At 43.9% G+C, this 21336-nt stretch overlaps 2 protein-coding genes across 6 annotated transcripts in view; one reads left to right on the forward strand and one right to left on the reverse strand.

Annotated features, from left to right (window-relative positions):
* The window catches only part of LOC115192599 (transducin-like enhancer protein 4), an 80811-nt gene extending 64268 nt beyond the window's left edge, over window positions 1–16543 (forward strand). Inside the window, exons 11-20 of the mRNA XM_029751284.1 lie at window positions 1954–2124; window positions 2243–2384; window positions 2716–2873; window positions 3304–3392; window positions 4063–4312; window positions 4402–4649; window positions 5043–5190; window positions 5447–5597; window positions 5724–5800; window positions 16386–16543. Coding sequence (XP_029607144.1) covers window positions 1954–2124; window positions 2243–2384; window positions 2716–2873; window positions 3304–3392; window positions 4063–4312; window positions 4402–4649; window positions 5043–5190; window positions 5447–5597; window positions 5724–5800; window positions 16386–16493 — 1542 coding nt within the window. The 3' untranslated portion in view covers window positions 16494–16543. The remainder of the gene's footprint in view (window positions 1–1953; window positions 2125–2242; window positions 2385–2715; window positions 2874–3303; window positions 3393–4062; window positions 4313–4401; window positions 4650–5042; window positions 5191–5446; window positions 5598–5723; window positions 5801–16385) is intronic.
* A 3012-nt stretch (window positions 16544–19555) lies between these two features.
* LOC115192598 (transducin-like enhancer protein 1) overlaps window positions 19556–21336 on the reverse strand; it is a 49268-nt gene continuing 47487 nt past the window's right edge. For all 5 annotated transcript variants that reach the window (XM_029751280.1, XM_029751279.1, XM_029751278.1 and 2 more), the window contains one exon: window positions 19556–21187. In XM_029751280.1, the coding sequence (XP_029607140.1) occupies window positions 21080–21187 (108 nt within the window). In that variant the 3' untranslated portion in view covers window positions 19556–21079. The remainder of the gene's footprint in view (window positions 21188–21336) is intronic.

Genomic DNA, 21336 nt, shown 5'->3' on the forward strand with positions numbered 1-21336 from the left:
TGTCCAATCAATTGAATTTACCACAGGTGGACTCCATTCAAGTTGTAGAAACATCTCAAGGATGATCAATGGAAACAGGATGCACCTAGGCTCAATTGAGTCTCATAGCAAAGGGTCTGAATACTTATGTAAATATATATATATATTTTTTTATACATTTGCAAACATTTCTAAAAAGTTGTTTTTGCTTTGTCATTATGGGGTATTGTGTGTAGATTAATGAGGAAAACAATGAATTTAATCCCTTTCAGAAGAAGGCTGTAACGTAACAAAATGTGGAAAAGGGGATGGGGTCTGAATACTTTCCGAATGCACTGTACTATGTTACTTAACGATGATAGTTTCTTGAATCTCCTAATTAATCAGAGACAATTACTGCTGGCAGGCAGCACTGCTGCAAAACAGATGTTGGCTATTAGATGGCAATCACCTCTCTCTCAATTCACCAGTGGATGCAGTTACTACTAGAAGTTCTATCATTAGAGTTATCCACAGTGAGATGTTGGGCGTGGAGACTAACTTTTGTTTTTATTTTCCTTTGCAAACAGGGTTTATTGTTACTTTTTGATTCTGTAATATGATCAAAATGATCAGTACTTTATATTTCTGTACCTTTTTTGGGATGTTTTTTTTCTTTTTGAGCATTAGCCAACAGGAAAATGCGAACAGAGTATGAGATTGTATGAGTTTGCGTTGTGTACCTGTAGCCCTCCCCAAAGAAAAAAATGATAAAATAAACAATTTGTCACCCCCAAAAATATGACATTTTTCCTATCTTTCGAAAATACCTAATCTTTTGTGACAGCTGATGCATCCTCTCTCCTTCAGTGTAAAGTGAAAGTGTTTGAAAGTGAAAGTGTTTGAAAGTGAAAAGTGAGTCATTGATCAGTTTGCATGCTGAACAACCCCAGGCAGTATCAGTAGCCTGGTCAAACTGGGTTCTGTGCCCAGCTTCGCGCGCTGACAAACATGAAGTAGGCTGCCTGTTCCTGATCTTGCAAATCTGCGTGGCACCTTCAGCATTCAAATACTAAAATGGCTTGTGTGTTGTTAGGTTTTATTAGTTGAGTGACAACCTATGTAATTTGCTAGGTTATTGACATCTATGTGCTGCTGAAAATGTAGCGGAATAAAAGTAAGCTACCGGAGACAACTGTCATCTGGCTATAGCCTACCTGCTAAGTCTTCCAATATAATTGATTGTTCAGGTTCACCATCAGCAATAGTTTTGGTAGTTTTGCTTTAAACAAATCAGTGTATTTGGTCATTTTTAAATGTACAGGGTAAAATTGATAATTTCATAATGAGGACACCAATCACTGAGTTATGAGGAGCTGCTGATCTCTCCTTTCCTAGTGAGTAAAGTCTCTCCCTGTTGAACACAGCTCTGGAACACGCACACAGACCCCCTCCTCTCATCAGATAGCACCAGTCTGTTTCCTTTATTTATGCCCTCAGAATATTTTCAATTGTTTAAATACTTAATGCAGTGTACCCAAATATATGTTTTATCCAAGCTTTCTGCATTTGGTACTGCGCAGCACAATGCACAAAAGCGGGAAAGTCTCTTGTGTGATTTTTGCATACAGAACAATTTGAGAATTTGACAGATGTTCTTAATGGGTGTGAGAGTGGGAATGTCTCTGGGGATTGTTGTAGTACAGTCTGTGGATGTGTGTTCTACTCAGACAGCTACAGGAGATGTGCTGACTGCAGCACACTGGGAGAAGATGGGAATGGTTTTATTGGGGTGGCTGTGACTGGGATGTAGACAGTCTGCTGGGTTTGACTTACAGTACCGTACAGGCCTCATACACACTTGTGCTTAAATCCATACGGACACTATAGTAATCTATAACGTCTATAATCTTACAGCTTTAGAGATTTTTGAAAGCTAATGTGAAGCTATTGTTTTGGGGTGACCTGGAGTCCCTTATCTGTCTATGTACACAGGAGCCCACGTCTCCCGCAGGCAGCCCCCCTCACTCCCCCCACGGGAACGGTCTGGACCGGGCCCCCACCCTGAGGAAGGAGTTACCAGGGTCCCCCAGGAGCCCCGGCGAGGTCCCGTCCTCCCCCCTACCATGCAGCCCCACACCGGGCAAGGCCAAGGATCCAGCACAGGTATTATACATTCATTGTCAAGCATTAACATTGTGCCCAACATCAACAAATTAAAGTATTATCACTTACTTATCTGTATGAAGGTGTATCATGACTGCATCTCGTTACCTCTCTTTAGGTGGAGAAGTCTGGGTCTTCGTTGTCTAAGTCGAGCACCCCGTCCCCGTCTCACCATGAGGCTCTTACCCCCGGCCCCGCCGGCCCCAGTACGTCCTGCCTCCGCCTGGTCAGCAGGGCTGCCTCCTCCGCTGACCCTCTGGGTGAGTCAGACACACCTGTCTGTCTTTCATACCTTCTGTCTGTGCCCCTGTTATTTTACCCCTGCTATACCATCCTATTAATCTATTGTGATCATATAGCCATGTAATACCATAATTATACTTTTATTCTGCTCATAATACCATTAGAACTCACCCCTACTCCCTACTGTGATAATGTGCTCCTGTGGTACTGTTGATCAGCCAAAAGCAATAAAGACATGTTATAGTATAAGATATCACCAACACAACTCTCTGTAGACCCCACCTGTCTGACCCCTCTGGTCCTCCGTGACCTAAAATGTTCTCATCCACCCTCTCTTCACCCCCCTAGCTCTCCGCAGTCCTCTGTCTGTGCCCCCCAGTTTGTACCCGGCTCAATTTGGGGGGGTGTCCCACGCAGGCGTCAATGGGGAGCTAGCCAGTCCCGGGGGCTTCTCGCCCCAGATCAGCGCTGCCGCCAGCGCCAGCGCCTACACCCGCAGCCCCTTGGTGAGTTCTTTAGCACACCTCACTCATCTCTCTGTTTAAAACAGGTGTCCACAACTCCAGACCTCAAGGGCTGCATTGTCTATCGTCTTTGTCTCTTCCTGGCACTTAATTGATCAATTATGTCCCAAATTGGCCAGTTAGTGCACCCACCTGGTTGTCCAGGTGTGAATCAATTACTAATTATGAGGAAACAAAGTCTAAACACTGTGACCCTGAAGCATGGAAAATATGCATCACTGGTTTAAAACAAAACTTACAATCTTATTCTGTTTTGACAATGTTTTCTGTGGTAGTAACTGGTTTGAAAGCCTATGCTGGATGAATTGTCAAGATTTCACTGAATTTGATAAGATTAGGATTTACTGAGATTGAACTGTTACAACACAGGATGATTCTTTTAGTAATCCTCCTGTCTTGGTCCTCCTCCTAGGCTCTCCAGGTGGCATATGAGTCTCGGTCCCACCTCAGGGCCCCAGGGCTGTCCTCCTCACTGCCTGGTGGATCCTCTGGGGGAAAACCGTACGTCGCTCCTCTCCTCCATCCAAACATAGAGAACCGTCGTTGTTGTTTTAGCTGGGGCAAGCAGCAAGCTCTCCCAATTTAGATATAAAATACACAACAACCTTGGCATCGCTATGCTATTGATTGTAGGGCCAGGACGATACCAGTATCGCAATATTTCGTTTTCATGTCAAAAATGAAAATATGAAGTAGACCAAATTCTTTGGTCCTTTAAAAACCTGCTCTATGTAAAATATTGTCTGTTATAGCTTGGAAAATAAATAAAGGTGACTTTGGATGACAACATATTGATGTTTGTTTCCATCATTAGGTCTGTTTCCTAAAGCAGTTCAATCCGCTTTGTGTTTTGTTTCCTTGCCCACGATATTAACGTTCTCAATACTGGTATTGTCCCGGCCCTAACTGATTGGCCATTGGAAATAGCACTCTTACTCTGGCCCCTGTAATACAATCTTCCCTTTTGCATTCTGCCAGCGGCTTTTGTGTAAAAACAATTAGCAAGGTTTGGGTGAATATTTCTCAATTGCCATTCCCATTGCGAGGTTGACAGTCTTCAATGCTTTTGCATGACTGTTTGTAATAATATACAGATTTCCATTTCAGTGGTTGGCACTCATTCCATTTTCTCCTACTTCCCTCCCTCTGTTTACCTCCTCTCTCTCACCAGTGCCTACTCTTTCCATGTAAGTGCGGATGGACAGATGCAGCCGGTGCCTTTCCCTCCGGACGCCCTGCTGGGCCCGGGCATCCCGCGGCACGCCCGGCAGATCCACACTCTGAACCATGGAGAGGTGGTGTGTGCCGTCACCATCAGCACCTCCACACGCCACGTCTACACCGGCGGCAAGGGCTGTGTCAAGGTGTGGGACATCAGCCAGCCTGGCAGCAAGAGTGCCATGGCCCAGCTCGACTGTCTGGTGAGTGGACACAAACTATAAAAGGCTTAACCAATCATATTGATTGTTTTAGCTTTCCAGTACATATGTTCTCTCTTTCCACCAATCAGAACAGGGATAACTACATCCGCTCCTGTAAGATTCTCCCTGATGGGCGGACACTCATTGTTGGAGGCGAGGCTAGCACACTGTCAATCTGGGACTTGGCCACACCCACTCCCCGCATCAAGGCGGAGTTGACGTCTTCTGCCCCGGCCTGCTACGCTCTGGCCATCTCCCCCGACAACAAGGTCTGCTTCTCCTGCTGCAGCGACGGAAACATTGTAGTCTGGGACCTGCACAACCAGACCCTGGTTAGGTAAGGAGAGGAGAACGAGAGGGGGATAAAGAGGAAGATGAGGTTAGGAAAGGGGGGAAACATCGTAGTCTGGGACATGCACAACCAGACCCTGGTTAGGTAAGGAGAGGAGAAGGGGGTAAGGAGGAGAGGGGGATAAATAGGAGGAGGTTAGGAGGGGTAGAGAGGTGGGGGGGGGACATCAGGGTCTGGGACCTGCACAGCCAGGGCAGCAGAAGAGAGGAGGGTAGAGGGGGAGGAGAGCGCATAAGAGTAGAGTGAGAGGGTAGGGCAGGAGAGTGGAGAGGAGGGGAGAATGGTAGAGGGGAAGAGAGCAGGGCAGTGGGCTAGATGACTATGGATCACATCTGAATGGCTCTGGGTTGATGTTGATTGTATTTCTGTGCTCCCCAGGCAGTTCCAGGGCCACACTGACGGGGCCAGCTGTATTGACATCTCCAACGATGGGACCAAACTGTGGACGGGGGGGCTGGACAACACAGTACGCTGCTGGGACCTGAGAGAGGGACGACAGCTGCAGCAGCACGACTTCACCTCACAGGTACTGATGGAACACCTGAGATGTTGTGAGATTAGCTAACGCTAGCTCTGACCGACTCAGGACTGTCTTTCTGAGAAGACTTCACCTTAATATGATAGTGTAGCTATCAGCCTCAATTTCAGACCAGTCACTCTGCTCCTCTCTGTTGTATCATATCTCCATGATGATGCAGATGATAATCTTTGTCAGATGAGCTCCGTTCAGTCGTGTAATGAACTTTCTCTCTCTCTCTCTCTCATCCTCTCCCTCCCTCCAGATCTTTTCTCTGGGCTACTGTCCTACAGGAGAGTGGCTGGCAGTGGGCATGGAGAGCAGTAATGTAGAAGTGCTGCATGTCTCCAAACCAGACAAGTACCAGCTGCATCTCCACGAGAGCTGTGTGCTCTCCCTCAAGTTTGCTTCCTGTGGTACGTACCAGCTCAGAACTCTGACTGACACTCACATACACTCTACTAACTTGCATACTTATGCTAATGAGATGTATAGTGCTTGGATACATCAGCTAACTCTGAAGTATAACGTGTGCGTTTCAGGCAAGTGGTTTGTGAGCACAGGGAAGGACAATCTGCTGAATGCATGGAGGACGCCATATGGAGCCAGTATTTTCCAGGTGAGAGAGAGAGAGGCAGGATAGCCCTCTGGCTAATACTCATATGGTATTGTACCGTCAGTGAACCCAACACTAACCCTATCCCACCCCAACACAATTTATTTTCCCTATCCCACGACCAACACCAATCCATAGCCCAATCTTCTAATATTCTCCTGTTCCCATCAGTGTGTTAGTGAGAGCACTGGCATAGCACAACCCCCCGCAGCCCCTGGGGTGTTGGGGGCCCCCTGGTTTTCCATCAGCCCCATGGCAAAATGTGTAGAATTTCAGGAAATTAGCTCTAAAACTGCAACATTTTCTCTCAGCCTCATGGCAAAATGTGTAGAATAGCATTAGATTAGCTATAGAACTGCAACATTCACTCTCTGCCCCATGGCAAAAGGTATAGAATAGTATGAGATTAGCTCTAAAAAACTGCACATTTTTTCACTGGCAAAATGAAATGTGTATAATTGCAGGAAGTTAGCTTCTTCCCACTGTGAGAGAGTGAGGGTGGGACAGAGGTTGAAAGACAAGTTGTTTATCACAGATATGATTCAAGGTGACTTTCTGGGCTTTATCAGACAGAGAACAGACTGCATCACACACACACACTTTAGGCTTTATCTGTGCTGGGTATGTATGAGTGTGATGATGAGCTACAGGAAGACCGTTTAAAGGGGAGATATTGTGTTGTGTGTGGGAGGGAGGCAGTATGGCTGTCATTGCCGTTTGCTAGTCTAGTGCAGGGAGGGAGGAATCTGCAGCCTTGGCTGGTGTCTCCCTAGAGCTCTGATGAGCACAGAGGCTATCTTTATTATCCAAATGCCTCTCAGTTCCCTCTACATGACGTCTCACAATCTCCCTCGCATCTCTCTCTCTGTCTCTCTCTCTCTCTGTCTCTCTGTGTGTCTCTCTCGCTCTGTGTCTGTCTCTCTCTCTCTGTGTCTCTCTGTCTCTCTCTGTGTCTCTCACACTGATACCCTTTTCAGACATATGGAATGTGGAACCTTGAAAGCTCCTCGGCTACGGCATGTTTGTCTGTAAGGGTACATATACTACAGCTTTTGAAATGCTGACACGAAACCTTCTCTGGAAATTCGAAGCGCCACTAAACGGGCATTTTACTTGTCTATAAAGGAATGCCACTTCTGAAGTGGGACTAACATCAATCATTAGGCGAACTGTAAATAATAATCTTGAGATGCCTGCTCGTAACCAGCCTGCCTGCTGCCTGCGCGCAGACCACTCTCTCCTAAAAAAATTATGTTAAAAGTTCATTAAATACTGTGACTTACCAAGACATTTAGTAGAAAGAAAACACATCTAGCTTCCCCACCATAAAAAAAACAGCATAAAAACAACACAGCAATCAGGAACGTTTATTGTCGTCAGGGAAACAATACAGAACATTCTATGCCGGAGCAGAATTCTACTGTCAGAAAAGGTACAGACGCTTTTGATGCTGCACTTTTTAAAATTGTCTTAAAGGTTATCAGTTGTTGCTATCGAAATGTTACTGTAGTGGCGTTCTGTCTATAAAGGGTATTATTCTGCTACTTCCTCTCTCGCTTTCTTTCTCTTGCTCACTTTTACTCCCCTGATTCATCTCTCTCTCGCTCTCTTTCTCTCTCACATTTACATACATCCCTCCTTTCTCCTCCCTCCAATTACTCTCACTCAACACTACCTCATCCCTTGTACCGATCCATCCTCTCTCCCTCCTCCCCGTCTCTCTCTGTAGTGTGAGCGTATCTGTCAGTCAACATGGCCTCTCTCACCAGTGGCCTGCTGATTGACAGCCCTGGTGATATGTACCTGTCATGTGGAGGAGAGAGGGGATGCAAGGAGGATGAGATTGAAAGAGGAGGGAGAGAAGTGGAGGTAGAGAAGTGGAGGGGGAGAAGTGCCAGGAGGTAGAGGTTTAAAGGAGGGATGGATTGAGAGAGGAGCAGGGCTAGTAGGGAACCATCTGGGGATAGGATCATAGGTCTGATGCAGACAGAGACAGATCCTGGTGGAGACAGAATGGAGGTACAGTAGTAGGGATTGTTTATTCAGTTATTGTAGAGGAAGTCGGAGAGAGAGTCAGCTCCCTGTATTTCTGACAGCTGTGATTAGTGATGCTGAGAGCACAGCTGAACCACGTAGGGTTAAAAGGATAATCCACCCCCAGAAGTGAAACATGAAACTCCTGTCAGTTTGAGGATAGTGTATGTTCTATGAGTGTGTAAAATAACTATTTTCACCATGATTTAACTTCTAAGTGGTCCGTCTATGAAATCGTGTAGGAACTTGTCAAACCTATAAGGTTCTAATCACTGGAGATAGGGGATAAGACAATATCACATTTCATAACGCTTAAAAAAATGTATGCGCTCACTGCTGTAAGTTGCTCTGGATAAGAACGTCTGCTAAATTACTAAAATGTAAATAAAAAACAATTACCTGCACTCCAGATTGCCAAATCAGCCAATCGATGGTATGGGCATACTTATCTAGAACAGGAGTTCTCAAAGTGGGGTCCGCGGAGGTACTGCAGGGGGTCTGCGGCCAGATCTCAAAATATTATATATATATAATTTCTTTTAAAACGTTTTTTTTTTTAATTATACATTGCATTTTTTTATGAATATTACTAACAGATTAAACTACTTTTGGCCAAGGGATCCATGGAATATGTTCTTAAAGTGTGTAATAATACAAGACAATGTAATATTATTCATCTACAATGTATGTTCTTAACCCTGGGCAACATGGGCCTGGCTCACAGGGATATTTGTATCCACAGTACTCCTAATTATCCACTTTTCGACTCAATACTATTCCCCCAATGTATATATATTTTTATACATAAATGCACTGTAATTTAAGCTTTAAAACTGCAATGTTTTCTCTTTGCCTCATGGCAAAATGTGTAGAATTGCAGGATATTCGCTTTAAAGCTGCAACAACAACAAATATCTCTGCCCCATGACAAAATGTGTAGAATTGAAGGAAATTAGCTTGAAAAGTGCCAAGAGGCAGGCTTTTAAAATGTTCTCTCCCCGGGCCCGAGACCTGGTTCGTCCAGCCATGGATTTCAGACGTCATAGTAAAACTCCTTATAGGCTATCAGAACGCACTCGAGTTGTGTTCTGATTGAGGGGTCCCTGATGAATTTGCTATCACAAAAGGGGTCCCCGGCCACAAAGGGTTTGAGATCCGCTTGGTCTAGAACAGTTCCATCCGTTTATATCGTCATGACAAAGTATATATCTCGCTTAGATGTGCTCAATCTAAACAGTGTACCAAATTATTCATCTCAGTTTTTCCATCAAGTACCATTATGCAATCAGGGTTGCCATGACCATAGTTTTCTAGCAGTTGGGCTACTTTGAAAACGATGTCACGGGTGAAAATGTATTGATTGCGGGTTTTTGGGCTACTTCTAAATTGCACCGCGTCAGCCATGACATTTCTCATAATTTTTTATATTTTTTATTATTATTTTCACTGTGACAGTGCGACCTGCTGCTGCTGACTATCAGGCAGTGAGGCAGGCTGTTGCTGATTGAGTGAGTGGGGGGCAGGGCCAGAGAGGTGTGTGTCGCTGAATCCCAAATCAACCCCTTCCCCTCAGCCCTCCATTTGCACGTTCCCGTGTGTCTCCACCCTATGCACAAGTGTCCCAAAACTGGAGGAGTGAAAATTATGGAGGGTGTAGGTAGGGGCTAATTAGACCCTCCGATAATCACTTTGACCGAGCCAGCAACGCTGCCGGCTTCAGAGCGAAGTTTAATCCCATAAATCAAATGTTAACTGTCACATGCGCCGAATTCAACAGGTGTAGACCTAACAGTGAAATGCTTACTTACAAGCCCTTAACCTTTCGACTCTGTCAATCACCACATCCTCATCGGCAGACTCAATAGCCTTGGTTTCTCAAATGATTGTCTGGACCTGGTTCACCAACTACTTCTCCGATAAAGTTCAGTGTGTCAAATCCGAGGGCCTGTTGTCCGGGCCTCTGGCAGTCTCTATGGGGGTGCCACAGGGTTCAATTCTTGGGCCGACTCTTTTCTCTGTATACATCAATGATGTCACTCTTGCTGCTGGTGAGTCTCTGATCCACCTCTACGCAGACAACACCATTCTGTAGACTTCTGGCCCTTCTTTGGACACTGTGTTAATTACTCTCCAGACGAGCTTCAATGTCATACAACTCTCCTTCCATGGCCTCTAACTGCTCTTAAATACAAGTAAAACTAAACGCATGCTCTTCAACCGATCGCTGCCTGCACCTGCCCGCCCATCCAGCATCACTACTCTGGATGGTTCTGACTTAGAATATGTGGACAACTACAAATACCTAGGTGTCTGGTTAGTCTGTAAACTCTCCTTCCAGACTCACATCAAACATCTCCAACCCAAAGTTAAATCTAGAATTGGTTTCCTATTTCGCAACAAAGCATCTTTCACTCATGCTGCCAAACATACCCTCGTAAAACTGACCATCCTACCGATCCTCGACTTAGGCGATGTCATTTACAAAATAGCCTCCAATACCCTACTCAATAAATTGGATGCAGTCTATCACAGTGCCATCTGTTTTGTCACCAAAGCTCCATATACTACCCACCACTGCGAACTGTATGCTCTCGTTGGCTGGCCCTCGTTTCATACTTGTTGCCAAACCCACTGGCTCCAGGTCATCTACAAGACCCTGCTAGGTAAAGTTCCCCCTTATCTCAGCTAGCTGGTCACCATAGCAGCACCCACCTGTAGCACGCGCTCCAGCAGGTATATCTCTCTGGTCACCCCCAAAGCCAATTCCTCCTTCGGCCGCCTCTCCTTCCAGTTCTCTGCTGCCAATGATTGGAACGAACTACAAATATCTCTAAAACTGGAAACACTTATCTCCCTCACTAGCTTTAAGCACCAGCTGTCAGAGCAGCTCACAGATCACTGCACCTGTACATAGCCCATCTATAATTTAGCCCAAACAACTACCTCTTCACCTACTGTATTTATTTATTTTTCTCCTTTGCACACCATTATTTCTATTTCTACTTTGCACTTTCTTCCACTGCAAATCTACCATTCCAGTGTTTTACTTGCTATATTGTATTTACTTCGCCACCATGGCCTTTTTTGCCTTTACCTCCCTTATCTCACCTCCTTTGCTCACTTTGTATATAGACTTATTTTTCTACTATATTATTGACTGTATGTTTGTTTTACTCCATGTGTAACTCTGTGTTGTTGTATGTGTCGAACTGCTTGCTTTACCTTGGCCAGGTCTCAATTGTAAATGAGAACTTGTTCTCAACTTGCCTACCTGGTTAAATAAAGGTGAAATAAATAAATAACCAACAATGCAGTTAAGAAAATTAAGTGTTAAGTAACAAATAAGTACATTTTTTAAATAAAAATATCAAATTATTAAAGAGCAGCGGTAAAATAACATTAGCAAGGCTGTATACAGGGAGTACTGGCACAGAGTCAATGTGTGGGGGCACAAGTTAGTCGAGGTAGTTGAGGTAATATGTACATGTAGGAGTTAAAGTTAACAACACCTGTGCCTATATATCCTCCAAACACCGGCTTCTCGGGCATTATCACTTAAGTATACCACGGGTATGACAAGACCAGTCGCTCTGGATAAGAGCGTCTGCTAAATGACTTAAATGTAAATGTAAAATGTAATTTTTGCTGCTCTAATTATTTTGGTAAACAGTTTATAATAGCGTTGCTTTGTGCCCAAGAACAGCTCTTAGCCGTGGTATATTGGCCATATACCACACCTCCTCTGGCCTTATTTCTTAAGTAGAACATGAATTGCATCATTCAAGTCAAGTGTGTGTCCCCCAAAATTGATGGGTTTATTGATCCTCTCCCCATTCTCTGGAAGTCACCCTCAGGCTGCGTTTCAAACTCATAAATGACACACCCTCCTCCACTTACCCTCGCCTTATGCCCTTAGGGGAATCCCTGTGGCCATCTTTGTCATTGGTCCAAATGATTAGGGAAGTTGGCAATGCAAGCCCCTCAGCCCTCGTTTTTAGTCGGCTTTGCAAGTGTACAATTATGTTCACTCCTGGCCTGAAACTCCCCATAATTCAATTCCCGATGATTGTACATCCGCTAAGAAAAGTCCACCAAAACTTAAAACCAACATTAATATGGAGAAGTCAACATACAAGCGTAAGTAAAAACAAATGTAAATAAGTTCGAAATTGTGCTACTAATGCACATGACGGCTCAAACATGTAATGATGTTTTTGTTCGTTTAGCTTTTTGGAAACGTTAACTTGCGCACATAACGTTTCCTGACATCACACTTATACATTGTAATTTTAGATTTACCTGATATAGTAGGATGGCTAATATTCGATGTCTGCAGATGCGTGGTCTTCTAGCCAAGATATGATGCAATCATAATTGACTGTAGCGCATATAAAGCACCGACAAGCTACCGGTGGCTGAAAACACAATCGTTGCAGGCCGAACGAGTGATGAATTTCCGGACAAGGGCGGTTCATTTAAAATGAATTCCTTCCTCCCTTGCCCCGCAAGTGTAAACTCGTCAGACGTCATGGTACGTCATCAGAAGTGTCCACTTAATTTGAGGACTGAGAGGAGAGGCTGTGTCTTTTAAGTGTTTGGAATGCTGCCACTCTCTACGGTCCAAACAGATGCATTCCAAACACTTAAAAGACACACCCTCGTCCACTTACCCTCGCCTTATGCCCTTGGGAGAATCCCTGTCGCCATCTTGGAGGGTGATCCAAATGATTGGCCAAGCAAGGGAAGTTTGCAACGTAAGCCCCTCAGCCCTTGTTTTTGGTCGGCTTTGCGAGTGTACAATTATGTTAACTCCAGGGCCTGAAACTCCCCATAATTCAATTTGCTACGATTGTACATCTGCTAAGAAAAGTCCGCAAAAACGTAAAAACTATATCAATGGAGAAGTCAACATACAAGTGTAAGTTAAAACGAATGCAAAAAAGTTAGAAATTGTTATACTAATGCACATGGCACAAACGTCTCGTAAAAATTCAATATGTTTTTGTTTGATTATCTTTTGGAAATTGTAGAATTAAAACATTTTCCTTCTTCAGAAGTTCCAGCTAGGCAGGCTAACGTTAGTTAGCTAACTAATGGTAGCTATCATACTGTAGGTGTAAATTAATGATGATATATTTAATATAAGTAGACATGCACTCGTAATTGACTATAGCGCATATAAAGCACCCACAAGCTACCTGTGGCAGAAAACACAATCATCGCGGGATGAACGAGTGACGAATTTCCTACCATGGGTCTTCCATTTTTTTTAATCATTCCTTCCTCCCTCTTTTTTTTTTTCTCAATTTTTATTTATTTTTTATTAACAAATCAATACAGGAAGTACATGTGGGAACACAATTATATATAATAAAGGACAATTGGGCTGGGGGTACAATATCACATTACACAAGGACCTCAATTCTAACAGCTTTTTTGTTAGAGTATTCCTTCCGCCCTCGCCCCTTGCCCTGCAAGCGTATACTCGTCAGACGTCATGATACGTCATCAGAAGTGTCCACTTAATTTGAGAGCTGAGGGGAGAGGGTGTGTCTTAAGTGTTTTGACGTCAAACCTGTGTTGGAAGAGTGCTATAGCAGGCAGCTGAGTCACGTGACAGAGTAGAGCTTTGCACGTCATGACAAGTGATGTGAGAACAACAAACTAACAGCGCTAGCTTATTTGACATATTTTTGGATACATGTGGCAACTCCTCTCTTGCAGCGAAAAACAAAATATGGTCATTGTTTCCAGGCCTTTTGATCGGGTTTTGAGTAGTCATTCGCTGGAGAATTTCGCTAGACCTGGCAACCCTACACCCAATGCGCCTTGTGTGTCTGTGTGAAAGGGCCGTTGTTACCATAACAACGTCTACACCCTGGGATCTGAGGTAGACTGAGAGGAACTGCAATTTGAACATGGTTGAGATTGTACTCGTAAATTACGGTTTCTTTAGGTGATTTTACAGGTAGCTAGCTACTTCGCATGCTGATATTGACGTTAGTATTATTGTGTGTAGCTACGTTTGCTGACTAGTAGATACCTAGCTAACTAGCCAGCCAGTCCAGAGAGAGCATTGCATTGGGGGTTTTGTAGTCGACTTGATCTGCAACAGATTTCCACAACGATATTCACATGTTGCTACCAACCTTGTTATAATGACAAAATGAATCATTTGTCAACAAAAATATTGTTCTCACATATTAGAGTTATTTAACACTGTAAATCATAGGAATTTGTGGTTTTGGGTGGATTGTTCCTTTAAGAACCTGGGTTGACTTTTTGAAATGTTTATTTAACCTTTATTTAACTAGGCAAGTCAGTTAAGAACAAATTCTTATTTACAATGACGGCCTAACCTGGACGACGCTGGGCCAATTGTGCACCGCCCTATGGGACTCCCAATCACAGCCGGTTGTGATACAGCCTGGAATCGAACAGGGGTCTGTAGTGATGCCTCTAGCACAGAGATGCAGTGCCTTAGACCGCTGTGCCACTTGGGAGACATCACTCTGCCGGTCAGACGAAGAAGAATAAAAGTTACAGGCACCATTGTCTGTTATAAAACATGTATTGTGTAGCAATTACCATTACTGGGATGATCTAAAAACCCTTGTAATGACTTGGTGATTTTCTACAAAGTAAAGAATGGTCAATAATACACCAGAAAGACCATAATATGTTATTTACTATTCCGATTGTGTCCAAACAAAAACATGTTATTTTGTGCCCTATTTTGATTCAATGAATACTTCTAGGCGGTAATCAGTGAGGCTGGTGGGAGGAGCTATTGGAGGACGGGCTCATTGTAATGCCTGGAATGGAATAGAGTCAAACGTGGTTTCCATATGTTTCGTACCGATCCAATAATCCATTCCAGCCAATACAATGAGCCCATCCTCCTGTAGCTCCTCCCACCAGCCTCCTCTGAAAATACACACTACTGTTATTAGGGCATTTTGAGCTATAAGGAGCCAACTCTGTAGTGGACCAACATAGAGATAAGCCTGGTTTATACCTAGTGCTTATGTAACAGTATAGCTTCCGTCCCTCTCCTCGCCCCTACCTGGGCTCGAACCAGGGACCCTCTGCACACATTGACAACAGCCACCCTCGAAGCATCGTTACCCATCACTCCACAAAAGCCACGGCCCTTGCAGAGCAAGGGGAACAACTACTTCAAGGTCTCAGAGCAAGTGACGTCACCGATTGAAACGCTATTAGCGCACACCCCGCTAACTAGCTAGCCATTTCACATCGGTTACACTTACATGCGTCCTTTGTCCAGATATTCTTTCAAAATAATGTATTTATTTATTTTAAGACACATATTGATGCCACATGTCAATGATTTTAGAGGGTGGGATAATGATGATTTAAATGGTTTCACTGTCCAGATCTGTCTACACAATGTGTCTGGATATCTATCTTACAGGAGGTGGTCAGGAAGACCTGATCACAATCAGTTTAATGCATCCTTTAGTCATCTACACCCGTCTAAAAATGTGGGGCACAATCAGAATGTGGACAGGATCAGGACAAAGGACACATGTTAGAACCAGGTATAAACGGTGCTATAGAGGCATGAGGCAAGTGAGACATTAGCTTCCTGAGTAGAGCAGTGATGTGTGGTGCCATGTGGGACCCCCAGGGAGATCTCTCCTAATCACTGTCACTCACCCACCGCTGTGGAAGTGTGTTCCTTCCCAGACCTCACCCAACACTGGAAGAATTGGTGGAAGTGTGTTCCTTCCCAGACCTCACCCAACACTGGAAGAATTGGTGGAAGTGTGTTCCTTCCCAGACCTCACCCAACACTGGAAGAATTGGTGGAAGTGTGTTCCTTCCCAGACCTCACCCAACACTGGAAGAATTGGTGGAAGTGTGTTCCTTCCCAGACCTCACCCAACACTGGAAGAATTGGTGGAAGTGTGTTCCTTCCCAGACCTCACCCAACACTGGAAGAATTGGTGGAAGTGTGTTCCTTCCCAGACCTCACCCAACACTGGAAGAATTGGTGGAAGTGTGTTCCTTCCCAGACATACGTGTTCCTGAGTAAACACACATCTGTCTCTCACTGAACCTCTCTGTCTGTCTCATACTGTCTGTGACTCCATTTAGTTTATTAATTCAACCATTTTAAAAAACAAGCACACATAAAACTTGAAAAAGCCATACATGCACATAAATACAATCAGAGGATAACACACAAAGTCTGGGACTTATTTCCATTGTGGTCCTCGAGACAAGATGGCTAGACAAGATCGAACACAGTATGGCAGTGCCTTATCAGTCTCTGTTTAAACTCAGTTTCACTCCCTTGTTTAAGACATGTAGCTGTGTGGAGCTGAGTGTTATTACACCTACTGATAATGACCAGGCTTTGGCAGGTCCACCTCTGGTCCACATCAGAGTTCATGGATGACACTGATTTGTAACAACTTTTTCCTTTTCTTCTTCTCTCCGTCTCTTTCCCCCTCCCGCTCTCCTTTCTTCTCTCCGTCTCTTTCCCCCTCCCGCTCTCCTTTCTTCTCTCTCTCTCTCTCTCTGTCAGTCCAAGGAGTCCTCGTCTGTCCTGAGTTGTGACGTGTCACCGGATGATAAGTACATAGTGACTGGTTCTGGAGACAAGAAGGCCACCGTGTATGAGGTGGTCTACTGAGAACAGGAAATAAGTGTGTGTGTGTGTGTGGGGGGGGGGGGGGGGGGGGGGGGGGTGGTTACCTACTTCAGGACTACAGCAGGGCAGGTGGGGGCAGCTATGGCTCTTTTGTACAGTAGCAATGCTCTCCAGCTCCGGCTCCCAAAGGACCCTACAACAACACCCCCCTCATCTCAGCTAGCTGCACTTCCCAGCGTGTACACTACCACCATAGCCCTGAAGATGAGGCAGGGTAGAAAGAGGGAGAGATGCGTAGAGCGCAAGAGAGAGGGAGAGTAAGATGGAGGGAGAGGGCGAGAGATAACAAGAGAAGGAAGAGGAGAGGGAGAAAAGGAGGGTAATTAGTGTTTTCTGATTAAGAGCTCAGCAGAAGGGAAACCCCAGAGGAGGAGCGCGCCACTCTGGGAGCTGCAGCGAGGAGCACTGATACCAGACAATCGATTCATTAGTCAGACAGTGGAACCCTTAATGATGCCAACGCTGCACCACAGCTCCCCAGCCAGGGGTGTCAGGAGCTTGGGAGAGCTATCACCGTGAGCCAGGCTGGAGAAGTGCTGGAGCTCTGCCCCAGAGATACACATACACACAGCCCTGCACCCAATTAAATATTCATAGCAGCGCTCCCCGTCTCACTCCCCTAATATCTATTTTACTTTTGTCTCACAAAGGCTGCGTTTAATGAGGAGCAGAGTCAATCTGAGTCTCAGCGGGCCCCTGTGCCACAAACACTAAACAGACAAGAGCAACACTGGGCTATGCTGTTCATCTTCATGCTTACCAATGGCTTGTTCTGACACCACTCACCCTTTAATGCTCATTTAACTTCCCTGTTTAATACTACATGCTTCAACTTGTAGCAAATAAGGAAATTGATGATATCCACGTATATTGCAAAACCCTGCTTCGATAGAACTTGTCACAGAGCTTAATGTGTACATTTGTTTTAAGTCACGCTCAAGCTACTTGAATAGTTGTTGCTTTATGTTTTAAGAGGGTGCTGTGTTTGCCTACGTCTGTACGTTGGCCTTGGAGAGCAAAATGAAGCGATACACTACACAACCTAGTGACACAAGTGGGTGAGGGAAATATGTATTTTGGTTTTTCTTTTTTTATCTATCTGATGTGTCCTTCTCCTTGGTGATGGTGACAGGCAGTGGACTGTACTACCCTTTTCACAACACCACAAGGGCCCTAAAACTGGGCTACCATTTTGGGAAGGCTTGTTCCGATTCCTGTTTTTGTTCCCGTTTCAAGCAGAAGTGATAACTGTACTTATCTAGGTTCTCAGTCATTAGTGTGTAATGCTATTTCAGTGTTTCTGTTCAGTCTGTAGTCAATCAGTATACAGCAGCAGGTGTTAGGTCATGTCGCTGTGTTGGGGAAAGGTGAAGACACATTGGGAAGTGTACAGTATATGGTGCCTGCCTCACCATCCCACTCATTGCCTGTCAACAATAGACAGTCTCTCTCAATTCAAAATCATATTTTATTGGTCACATACACATATTTAGCAGATGTTATTGCGGGTGAGTGTCTCAGCTCACTGACCACGTTTACATGTGTACTTGTATTCCGGATTGTAGCTCATATCCCGCTTAAGGTCTTATTTGGGATCAGTTATTTACATGCACCTTTGATATCCCTATCGTGAGAATCCCTGTAACCATGAATAAACAGAATATTCCTAATTTTAAGTTCATATGGGTTAAATGGAATAGTAACTGAATATGGACACTGACTGTAGGTCTATAACCACACATGTAGTGTAATAGAATATTAACTCCTGCTGAATTATGCATTTCTTGCAGTAAAATTATACAATTAATGTAAATTGTCAGGAACTAGAGTGAGAAAAATGATCTCTTGTGGAAAATGCGTTTTATCTTTGACACTTATGCAAGCAGACAGTATTTCAACCACATGAAAATATGCACCCAAGACAAACTGAAGTCTTTTTAGAAATGTGTTTCATCATTTGATCAGCTTTTCATTTCCTTAAAACCAGTCAAACTGATCACATTTGGACATTTTGCACAGGAACAATCTTTCCACTGTTTGAATTATTGCATTTTCTCCCCGGTCCCTAACAAAACAGACAACTTTACCGGTGTTAAGTAGATTACTAATGCATTCATTCTATTGATGTAAGACATTCTGGTGCGTACTACTTTAGTCTTCTCGGGCAACAAGTTATGACAGAAGAGAAGCTGCATGAATCTAACTAGTTGGCAAATGGCTTACCGAATGTTGGAAATTATAATCTGGCCTACTAAATGTCAGAAATTTGTCAAAATAAGGGTGAAAGTAGTCACTAAGCTATACGGTCCAGTACGGAGTCGAGGAAAAATTCATTATGGAAATATTATGGTAGCCTACTTTTTGAAGTGATTTGTTTGACAATCAGATGAAAACATCACACAACACCCATGATATTCGAAACGGGATAAGATGTTCATATGCCACAGTATCCCGTCAAAGATTAGCACATCCCAGGCATCTTATCTGGTTCTCTCATAACCGGGATACAAGCTTTTTCAGGTTATTGTAAAACATATCCCGTTATATGCGTCAACTTAGAAACAGAATACTTAAGTATCCAGAATAACGGGATATTGGTGTGCATGTAAACGTGGTCACTGTCAGTAAAACCTTCACAGCCCCTGCTTTCTCTGTTACGACAGTTACTGACTTTTGTTTTAAGTGCTCGATTCAAGCCGTAGCGCGATTGAAATTTAAGGGTCATCTTCGATTGAGCCGACATATGCAGTGTTTACCGTTAATGAAGTCTCCTTGAAAATGGGAACATTTAAATTTCTACTGCACTGTAGCACAGCTCTTCAGCGCTACGGATTGAATAGTGCTCTTATTTAATGACTTAAAGCCAATGAACTTTTAAAAAAAATGCATTGTTTTCCTTCCTAACAAATTTTCCATGTGTTCTACAAGAAATACGACTGGAAAAATAAAGTGTTCATCTTTTAAGTGCCTGCTGAGTATTCATTTTTCTTATTGAATGCAGTTTTGAATGTTGGATACATGCAGTACAGTATGAAAACACCAAGAACCATACAAAATAGTTTATTGGTCTCATTACATCACCTAGATCTACTCTTGCCCACATCATTCCCCCAGCGTCTTTCACCTAGTCCACAGGTCCATTCCTTGGCCAGCTCCCCATCTAGAGAGAATACCTCCATCATCCCATAAATCACCAGCTCCTCCAGGTAAATGTCTAGGCCAGGGCCACTTCGTCCCACTCCTAATGAGAGTCCATTATAAAGACATGGCCCTGGGGGGGCCTCCATGACATCGCTGCTATACTCTTCAGACCATTCAGATTTACAGGGGGCACACAGTAGCTTTGAACACATTGTGTTATTATCCATCTGTACACAGGCAGAACTCCCCACTCCCGGAACATATCCACCTTTGGAAATGAGCCCTACTCATGGTTGAGGATTCTGTTCTGAGCAAAGCTGTACTATAGAGAGCAAATACACAGGGTGTGTGTAGGGAAGGGTTGAGAGGACACTGAAGTTAGAGGCAGGTCCTCCTCAGCCACACTTCCAGTTATGGACACAATGACATTAAAAGCAGCAGACAGTCAGCCAGGCTCATATCAAAGCTCCCACTAAGCTGTGTGGCTGCAGACATCTTTCCAGACCCATCAGTCCTGTATGGTGGTTAGTCACAGTCCTGCTTCTCTTGGGAATATGCACTTAAAAGAGATACTCAACTACAATGTACAAACATCATACAATTTAGTTCTTCCATTTCTTTTTCTCCTCGGCTCTAAGCAAATCCGACCCACGAATGTCCTTTTTTTTTTGCCTTTAGAGAGCTTTATTTACAGTTGATATATACTGAGTTCAAAGGTCAAGATGCAGTAGTGAAAATACCTGTCTATGTGCCCTAACAAATACAATAGAAAACATGTAATTGTTGAGTGTTGATATAAGTAGCCATTTCCCTGAAATTGCAGAATACTGTGAACACATTTTAGTTTTGTATTCTGGATAGTGTTCTGTCCTTTTATCATGTATTACAATACAATCATATTGCTGCTGAATCTAACCACCTTTAGCCATTGGAATCTCACAGCAAACTGTCTGTCCGCCATGCCATCTGCTAGATGAGTACAGACAGACAGTGATACGAACAGAGACTGGGTAAGGCTACACACAAAACTGTGGTCACCCACCCACCTCCCTCCGTCCAGTACCCCCCTCTAGCACTCACAACCCCCTTATCTCCCTCTGTGCACACACCATGGTCCTACTGCTCATCATGAATTCTAAGGCTAAAAAAATATGTTTTTTCATTTTGTAAAAAAAAGGTGGGGGAAAAAACAGGTCTTTGGAGGAATCCCACGTTTTGTGTCACTAGACTACCAGCTTTTTCTGAGCATTTTTTTTAAGGTCAAAGTTCCAGATATCCGACTTCACCCTCATCTGCATCCTTTACAAAAGTCAATAAAACAAAGTACAATGTGTCTCTGGTCTCCACGACGCCCACCACTCTCTTTACAGTCATTGGTGCGCCAAGGGAGCCTCACCCCCACTTTATCCAGTCAGAGTGCTCCCTCCTCAGTAGATGACTTCGTACACAGTGGCCTTCTTGTCACCCGAGCCTGTCACAATGAACTGGTCATCAGGGGAGATGTCACAGCTGAGCACAGAAGACGACTCCTTTGACTGGAGAAACAAACATTTAAAAAAGACTCCAGTTACACACACAGGCCATATTCACAGAGACAATATCATTACAAAAAAGTGATTTATATAATAAATAGTATAAATCCAACAAATGCACTTGAAATAGAATTTCTCTAGTGACAAAGTTT

This window comes from Salmo trutta, chromosome 4, assembly GCF_901001165.1.
Source record: "Salmo trutta chromosome 4, fSalTru1.1, whole genome shotgun sequence".
Classification (NCBI taxonomy): domain Eukaryota; kingdom Metazoa; phylum Chordata; class Actinopteri; order Salmoniformes; family Salmonidae; genus Salmo; species Salmo trutta.